The 9,383-nt window shown below is 44.3% G+C and overlaps 1 protein-coding gene across 1 annotated transcript; it reads left to right on the top strand.

Moving 5' to 3' along the window:
• The first annotated feature begins 811 nt into the window (after positions 1-811).
• LOC132419045 (zinc finger C4H2 domain-containing protein-like) lies at positions 812-7,912 on the top strand. The gene is made up of 4 exons (XM_060003170.1): positions 812-976; positions 2,563-2,735; positions 3,623-3,785; positions 6,461-7,912. The coding sequence occupies exons 1-4, from the start codon at positions 821-823 to the stop codon at positions 6,572-6,574; spliced, it is 606 nt and encodes a 201-aa protein (XP_059859153.1). The 5' UTR covers positions 812-820; the 3' UTR covers positions 6,575-7,912.
• The last annotated feature ends 1,471 nt before the right edge of the window (positions 7,913-9,383 follow it).

Raw genomic sequence — 9,383 nt, 5'->3', positions numbered from 1 at the left:
TCCTTAGAATAAATTGCTAGGTGTGGGATTACTGAGCCAGAGGGTATGCAATTGGGATTTAACAACCAGAAATAGGTTTTATGCTTTCTAGGAAAAGAAATGAGCTGCAGTTCTTCCCGTCTCCTGCCTCTTCTGGAACTGATGAGGGGACCCTATAGAGCTGTGTGGTCCAATATGAGAGCCATTATCCCCATGTGGCTGTTTAAACTTAATTTTAATCAACTGAGTAAAATTAAATAAAATTCAAAATTCAGTTCCTCGGTTGCACTAGCCATATTTTGAATGCTCAGTCGCTTCATGTGCCTAGTGGCTACTGTATTAGAAAGCATAGATACAGAAAATTTCCACCATTGTAGAAAATTTATTGGATAGTGCTGCTCTAGAGTTTCTCAAGAGGTCATGGTTGGCATCTTGGGTGGGAGTTATTTGTGATGTGGGACTTTCCTGTGCATTGAGAGGCTGTTTAGCATTTCTGGCCCATATCCACTAAATGCCAGTAGTGCTCTCCCTTGAATAAATCTAACAGCTAAAACCTGCCCCATGTTTTCAAATGCTCCATCAAGGAACAAAATCATCCCCATTCAAGACCCACTGAGCTTTTAGCTTAGAAGAAAGAATCTCCTGCCTTTGTGGGGACGGCTTCAGGCTGCCTCTGCCTGAAGAGAGGGAAGCTTAGAAAGATGGCTTAACAAGATAGCCCTGGCTCAGAGCCTAACTCTGTACTCCATTTCCTTAACTCTGTACTCCATTTCCCTTTTCCTGCCTTCTCCTGCTGGTCTGTTTCCTCCTTTGGGGGAATGGCAGGAACAAGACCCTGCAGATGGAAAAGATCAAGACCCGTTTGAAGGCTGAGTTTGAGGCCCTTGAATCAGAGGAGAGGCACCTGAAGGAATACAAGCAGGAGATGGACCTCCTGCTACAGGAGAAAATGGCCCATGTGGAGGAACTCCGACTGATCCACGCTGATATCAATGTGGTATGTGGCTGGCTGCCTGAAGCCTATTTCTGGGCCCTTTGAGGAGGAATAGGCAGTGGTGAGTGCTGTGGACTCTCCTTGAGATATGGCTGTGGCCGATTTGGGGGAGTAGGCATCAGGCTATGGTGAAATGGAAGAATCCAGGAGTTCTGAGATCCAGCCCTGGCTCTGTCACTGATCGACTGTATATCACTGGACAAGTTCCTTCTTCTCTCGGGGCCTCATTTTCCTTTTCTGTACCATGAGAGGAATTCAGTCACCTCTGAGGTCTCACTCAGCACTGATGTGCTCTCATTCTGGGAGTCTAGAAGTTGAGAGCTAGCCTTGGGGAAAAGCAGAGCAGGCAGGTGCCTTGGGGATCTAACTTAAATTTAGGGCTCCAAAGCTTCCAACTAAGCCAAACAAACCATCTCTGCCAGCCTACCCAACTGGGGCTCCCTCATTACAGTCTCTCTTTTGGAGACCCTTGGAATGTGGGGAATGAACTGCCTGCTATGGTGATAAGCCCCCCACTTTATAGAGTTATTAAAGCAGAGTCTGAATGATCACCTGTCTGGGCTGCAGTATTGGTGATTCCTTCACCAGGAGGGAGGTTGGAGGTGCTGACCTGTAAGGCCCTTTCCAACCCTTAGAGCCTATGATAATGAGAATTTTTTTTTTAAATCACGTTTGAAGGAGCTAAGTTTCTATTCTTGGGAGACTCATTTCTGTGGCAATATCTACTTCCTGATATTGCCAGGCCTAGGGTCTTAAAGGAAATATGAATGCAATTTGGACAGTAGTTACCTGGGATTGTCTGTGTCACAAGATCACAGGATATCAGGGTCTCATGAGGAGCTGGCAGTTCTGCTGCCAGCTAACTAAGGATAGAGAAATAAACAAGGTATTAGTCACAGAGGGGCTGAAAATCTGGGCCAGTGGATCTCCAACTTGAACATGCCTCCTGAGTCACCTAGAGGGCCTGTTAAAACACAGATTGTTGGACTTCACCGCAGAATTTCTGATTGCTTATATCTGGGGTGGTGCCTGAGAATTTACATTCCTAATGAGTTCCCAGTTGACGCTGATGCTGCTGATCTGGTAACTGCATTTTGGGAACCACTGATCTAGGAGAAAAGCCACTGGTCTGGGAGGCAGAAGCCCTGAGTCTTTATGTAGTCTTTGCTCCTAGGAAGCATTTCTCTGAGGAAGTTACTTCTCTCTGAGTCTCAATTCTCTGATCTGTAAAATGGTGGTGGGGTGCACTACATGAACTCTAAGGGCCATTCCAGCTCTAAGATGCTATATTTGAATAATAACTACCACTAATTGAGCCTTTACTCTGTGTTAGCCCCTGTACTGAGCGCTTATATGAATTCAATCGTTGAATCTTCACCAAGATTATATGAGGTAGGTATGAATGTTACCACCATTATACAGATGAAAAAACTGAGGCTTGACAAGAGTCACATAGAATACATAGTGGGTTGAGGACTTGATCACAGATTGGTTTGGCTCTGGAGCCTGTGCTATTATCCACTCAGCTGTACAGCCTCGCTGAGAATCTTGGAGTCTTTTCTCTGTGCTTGCCTCACTCTGTGTTCCAGATGGAAAACACCATCAAACAGTCTGAGAATGACCTAAACAAGCTGCTAGAGTCTACCCGGCGGCTACATGATGAGTATAAGCCGCTGAAGGAACATGTGGATGCCCTGCGCATGACTCTGGGCCTGCAGAGGCTCCCTGACCTATGTGAAGAGGAGGAGAAGCTCTCCTTGGAGTAAGCTGCCTGCCTCCTGTCCCTGCAACATACACCACAGACACACACACACACACACACACACACACACACACACGTATATATACACACACGTATATATACACACATAAAGCCTGGTCTGAAAGTCAGGGTACCCAGTCCTAGCCCCAGGCCTGTCAGTGGCCGACTCATTGCATGACCTTGGGTAAGTCTCTGTGTTGGGCTGTTAGATGATTAGACTAGAATTACTAGATGGCTTTTAAAGTTCCTTGTGCAATTTTGACAATACAAGACTATGTCTATGACTCTTTGTGTGTGTATGTGTCTGTGACTCTTAAGAGGTCACTTTCCAAGTCAAGGTCTAGAAGGGGTGTCCAGAAACCTTGAACACACAGAAGGGTGAGCTTTCATGGCCTCCAGGGGCTAGCCTGGAACTTTATCTTAAGACCCAGAGTTAAGAACTAGGCTTACTTTACAGAGACACAGAGCTCATTTCAGTAGAAGGAATACAAGGGAACATACTTCCTTAAGGTAGAGCAGGCTGCCTGTGGAAGTGGTGAGCTTCTTATTCCTAGAGGTATGCCAGCAGAGGCCTGAGAACACTTAATAGGAATACTGCAAAGGAACATGGGATGGAGGGCAGACAAATGCCCTTTGAGGACTTGGCTAGCTTTGGGATTTTTTAAATTTTTCTGGGCCTGTCAGAGCCAAGGAGCAGGAGGAGTACCCTTCCCAACACACAGTGGGCCTGGTACCCAGGGAAAAGAGCCTTGGGCTGGAGAGGGTGCAGGAACTTCCTACAGTGAGCCACAGCCTAACCCCCTTCGTTCTGTAGCATGGAGTCCTTAAGAGGGGCAAGGTTCTCCTTGCTTTCAGAATGATCCAGCTAATGTCTCTCATCTCCAAAGTTACTTTGAGAAGCAGAAAGCAGAGTGGCAGACGGAGCCTCAGGAGCCCCCAATCCCTGAATCCTTGGCCGCCGCAGCCGCTGCCGCCCAACAACTCCAAGTGGCTAGGAAGCAGGACACTCGGCAGACAGCCACCTTCAGGCAGCAGCCCCCACCTATGAAGGTGAGTGAGCTGGGTATGGACTGTGGAGGAAGCAAGGTATCCTCAAGCCGCCCCATGGAAGGTTGGGTCTGGGGCTTTGGCCTTACTTATTTGGGGTCTTCCTAAAACAGCCTTCGCTTGGGACACAGAGGAAGGGGTGGTGTGTATGTGTGCTATAGTAGAGCCACTGGTCTTGTTGCCTCATATTCCCAGAGAGGTTAGAATGCAGGGAGATTGGCAGGCTCTGCTAAAGTATAATTTTCAGAAAGTTAGAAACGTGACTCGGACAAATATATAGTGAATGTGTGTCATTAACAAGGGAGCCAGCAGCATCACAAAGCTGGTTCCAGAAGCATTAGAGGAACGGATAATTATATAGTCAAGAAAAGAAAGGAATGCCAAAATAAGTTTGCAATGTTAAATCCAGAACTGGTTAATGTCCTACAGGAAAATAATGTCCTACAGGTTAATGTCCTACAGGAAAATAAAACTGTAATCTTTAGGATTACCTTTTCTTTGTAACAAAAATAATTTGCATCTCTACTGGGCAAAAGCCATTTGTGCCTTATCAACATTAAGTCACAGCATCTGGGCCCTGATCAATAGTAAATAGTCAAATAGTATACTATTTAATGGAAAAGTATTTATAGCCAGTGGAACAGAATAGAGAGCCCAGAAATAAACCCACTCACCTACGTTCAATTAATCTTCGACAAAGGAGGCAAGAATATACAGTGGAGACAAGAAAGTCTCTTCAGCAAGTGGTATTGGGAAAGCTGGACAGCTGCATGTAAATCAATGAAGTTAGAACACTCCCTCACACCATACTCAAAAGTAAGCTCAAAACAGCTTAAAGACTTAAATGTAAGACATGATACCATACAACTCCTAGAAGAGAACACAGGCAAAACATTCTCTGACATAAATTGTACCAGTGTTTTCTTAGGTCAGTCTCCCAAGGCAATAGAAATAAAAGCAAAAGTAAACAAATGGGACCTATTCAAATTTATAAGCTTTTGCACAGCAAAGGAAACCATAAACAAAAATGAAAAGCCAGCCTAAGGAATGGGAGGAAATATTTGCAAATGATGCGACCAACAGGGACTTAGTTCCCAAAATATAAACACAGCTCATACAACTCAATAACACAAAAACAAACAATCCCATCAAAGAATGGGCAGAGGACCTCAATAGACATTTCTCCAAAGAAGACATACAGATGGCCAATAGGCACATGAACAGATGCTCAGCATCACTAATTGTTGGAGAAATGCAAATCAAAACTACAATGAGGTATCACCTCACACCGGTCAGAATGGCCATCATTAAAAATTCTACAAATAACAAATGCTGGAGAGGGTGTGGAGAAAAGGGAACCCTCCTACACTGTTGGCAGGAATGTAAATTGGTGCAGCCACTACGGAGAACAGTATGGAAGTTACCATATGATCCTGCAATCCCACTCCTAGGCACATATCCAAGGGAAAACTCTAATTCAAAAAGGTACATGCACCCCAATGTTCATAGCAGTACTATTTACAATAGCCAAGACATGGAAGCAACCTAAATGTCCATCGACAGATGAACGGATAAAGATGATGTGGTACATATATACAATGGAATACTACTCAGCCATTAAAAAGAATGAAATAATGCCATTTGCAGCAACATGCATGGACCTAGAGATTATCATACTAAGTGAAGTAAGTCAGACCGAGAAAGACAAATACCATATGATATCATTTATATGTGAAATATAAAATATGATACAAATGAACTTATTTACAAAACAGAAACAGACTCACAGACATAGAAAACAAACTTATGGTTACCAAAGGGGAAAGGGGGTGGGACAGGGGTAAATTAGGCTTTTGGGATTAGCAGATACAGACTACTATGTATAAAATAGATAAACAACAGGGTCCTACTGTATAGCACAGGGAACTATATTCAATATCCTGTAATAAACCATAACAGAAAAGAATATCTATCTATCTATCTATCTATCTATCTATCTATCTATCTATCTATCTATCATCTATATCATTTTGCTGTATACCAGAAGCTAACACAACATTTTAAATCAACTATACTTCAATTTTTTAAATAAGTAGTAAATAGTCAAACAAAGAGACATTCTCCTAGGGCAAGGGTCAGCAAACCAGAACCCATAGGCCAAGTGTGACCTGCTCTCTGTTTTTGTAAATAAAGTTTTATTGGCCCCCACACATGCCTGCTTGTTTATGTATTGTCTATAGCTTCTTTTATGTAAGGCAGTTAGAGCTGAGTAGTTGCAACTAAAATCATATGACCTGAAAAGAAAGTCCAAAATATTTACTATCTTGGCCTTTACAGAAAAAGTTTATTGATACCTGTCCTAGAGAATTAAATAATCCTTGAGTGAGTGAGCCTGTTAGACCATGCTCCAGTATAATGCTTAATGAATATGCAATTCACATTTTGCCTTATTGCCAAATTTTGGATATTTTTCCTCAGTACCCCTCTTTGACTCTCACTCCCTTATATCCTTTGCATCCCTTACATCCAGCACAGATCTTGCTACTTGGGACTCACTGCTTGGGTCTTGCTCCTTCCTGTTGGGAAATCGCAATTGCTTGTGGGGGCCCCTGGGAAAGATGAGCCATGGCCTAGAAGAATCTGACCACTAACTTGCTTTGTCTTGTGCCCCCCACCAGGCCTGCTTGTCATGTCACCAACAAATTCACCGGAATGCACCTATATGCCCTCTGTGCAAAGCCAAGAGTCGGTCCAGGAACCCCAAAAAGCCAAAACGGAAGCAGGATGAATGAAAAGAGGGAGAACACTTAGAGCTCTGCTGCTCATAACCCCTCCCCTTGGCCAGAGTGATTGATGTCTCCATGTGAAACAACCCTTCCCCACCTCTACAAAGTCTCCTATTTAATGTGATGGAAGCACAACCCCTCTCTCACTTTGCTCTTATTTCTTTTTGCTCTTGGAGTTTCTGGTTTAGGAAGAGATGTGGTTCAGGTGCTAATGACAGTTGTGTCTAAAGATCCCTTCTCTCTCACCCACATTTCAACCCCTGCCCTTGTTTGGAGCTAAGGGAAGGGCGGAAGTCCCAGATGTGATTCTCTGTCTCTTGTGCCTGAGGCCTGGGGCCTAAGGCCTGAGGGCCTGGGGAGACCCATATCTTGTTTCAGGTGAAGGCTCCAGTGTGCCCCCTCCCTGTACCTTTGCCTTAGGCTCTGAAGGGACAACAAGTCTTCTTGCTGGACTTTTCAATAGGCTTGGTGCATTTATCTGCCCCACCCGCAACCTCATCTCATCCTCAAGGCCCGGAGGTAGCTTGGACAAGCTCTCCTTTTTCATATTCATTTGGGAGGCCTGGCTGTTATTATTGAGCTCACCACCCCACCACCTGGCAGTTTCCCAGATATATTAAAGTTCTCAGGTACCAGGCTATGTGTCTGGGGATCCTAAAATCTGTGGGCTTTTCTCCCATAATAAACCCTAGCTTTTGAAAATCAGTAGCAGATGTTCCCCACAGTGAAATCAGGGAGCCAGACCCACTCCACAAGTCCTGCCTAACTCGTTGCCTAAGTCATTGGTCTGAGGGTTCTGCTATCGGGGCTGCCTTAGGCTGGAGAGGCCCCAGGCTGACATTTGTGTCGACTTTTGTTCAAAACCATTACTCTGGCACTTACTCAAATGGTATATCTTAGAGGTCAGAGTAGTGGGTTGAGATTCAAGTGAATGCCAATCACTTTACACATGCAGGTAGGTGGGATTTCTACTCCAGTCTCTCTTCTCTAAGGCAGCCTCAGCTCAGGCCAGCTTTTGGCCACCCCTTTTTCTGTGGATTGTGTAGGTGGATTTCCCTCTCAAAAGAAAAGGCACCAGGCTCCCCAAGCCCTACAGCTCTTCCCTCCTCCAAAGCCACATCTCTAGTCAAGTCACTCTCAAACTTAAGGGACAGGGATTGGGGCTGGCTGACTGAAAAAGTGTTAGCTCCTGGCTGGGGAGGGGGGATATTTTTCCTTCCTTTCTTAGCTGTAGTTTTAAGTTGCCACAGCGTCTGTGTGTTCATAATATATAAAAGGTTCCTCTTCTCTTTGAAAGTAAGAGCGTTATGTCTGTACAAATCCTTTTAAATAAACATTTGTTCATTGGAGTAAATGCTGACTCAGTGCCTACAAGTACCAGGTAACAGAAAAGATGTAATGCCCTTTCCCCTTCTGGGTAGCTCTTCTTTACTCTTATTCACTCACTCCGCCCTACAAGTGAGAAAACCAGGCACACCACCGCATAATAATTTACCCTATTTTTATAATAATTTCCATGTACTCAGTGCCTACTCTGTGTCAAGTCTCTATGTAAGATGCTTTATATAGATGATTGTATTTGGTTTTCAAAACAACCTTTCAAGCTAAGTATTCTTATTGCCATTTTCCAAAAATGTAAACTGAAGCTCAGAGAAGTTAAATAACTTGTGCAGAGTTAAACAGACAGATAGTAAGAGAAGTATCAGGATTTGAACACAGATTTGTCTGGTACCAGAGTCCATTTTTTTTCCTACTTTTTCTCCATGATCACTTTTTTAAGCTTTTCTCCCATTTGGGATGGCTTGATCACAGGAGTAGGTGAAATAACTCTGAACTAGAAATCAGGGACTAGGAATTCAGTGACTGATGCAGGAATGTAAAGGCCTGTTCCCCTATGAGGATACAATAGGGAACAACTCCAAAGGGTCATCCCAGCTTCAGAGCTCCCCATGGGTGGACTGTGGTTTCCGTTAAGACTGAGTTGCAGTTCAATAGCTCCCTCTGTCCAATCCTGCCTCCTTCTCTTCCCTTTTCTTCTACAAGTGTTGATCCCAAGGGCACCCTAATTAATATCCTGAACATTAAACAGTCCCAATGCTTTCCAGAAACACAACAGTTGACAGAAACTTCTCTGTGCTTCAGTGTCCTCATCTGGGAAAATAACAGTACCTACTTCTGGCACTGTTGTGAGCAATGCCAGGCATATAGTAAGCACTCAATGCCAGGCATGTAGTAAGTACTTCTACCCCTTGTGCCTCTGGCACCAGGTAGATTGGATGAGCGGTCAAAAGAAACACTATTTGTCTTAGCTGACATTACTCTACCACCCCAGATTTTGTTCAGCTACAAGTCTGCTTTTAAGGTGGCCTAGACTCACTCTGGGCAAAGGGAGGACACTCAGCTGTGTAACTTGGAGTACACCTTAACCTGTATAGCTCTCAGCAGGTCCCCGTAAAGTATAGGAGAAGTGGTCATTGCTTTGCATCTTTGGCACACTGGAGGTCAGATCTGTCAATTCAGTTGCAGCACAACTAGCCAGGTCAGCTGTTTCCCAGGGAACACCTCTGAATGGGAAGGGAACAATCAAATGTTGAGTACCTATACCTGCCAGCCACTGGGTGGGGTGCTACCATCTCATTTAATTTTTCTGGTTCAGCTATCTGTTGTGAAACAAACCACCCAAAAACTTAGTGGCTTAAAACAGCCACCATTTGTTTGCTCGTGATTCTGCAATTTGAGCAGGACTTGCTGGGAATGGCTTATTTCTATTCCATGTGGTGTTGCCTCAGACAGCTTGGCTGGGGCTGAAGGACCC

This window comes from Delphinus delphis, chromosome X, assembly GCF_949987515.2.
Source record: "Delphinus delphis chromosome X, mDelDel1.2, whole genome shotgun sequence".
NCBI lineage: Eukaryota > Metazoa > Chordata > Mammalia > Artiodactyla > Delphinidae > Delphinus > Delphinus delphis.
Note: the sequence above shows the minus strand (reverse complement) of the source record. Positions and strands in the feature narration are given on the sequence as shown.

Excerpts from the sequence above, each read along its gene's own strand:
- LOC132419045 (XM_060003170.1), top strand. The coding sequence starts at position 821 with ATGGAAAAGATCAAGACCCGTTTGAAGGCTGAGTTTGAGGCCCTTGAA. Across the intron at positions 977-2,562 it reads TCCACGCTGATATCAATGTG|ATGGAAAACACCATCAAACA; the intron begins GTATGTGGCTGG and ends TCTGTGTTCCAG. Across the intron at positions 3,786-6,460 it reads AGCAGCCCCCACCTATGAAG|GCCTGCTTGTCATGTCACCA; the intron begins GTGAGTGAGCTG and ends GCCCCCCACCAG.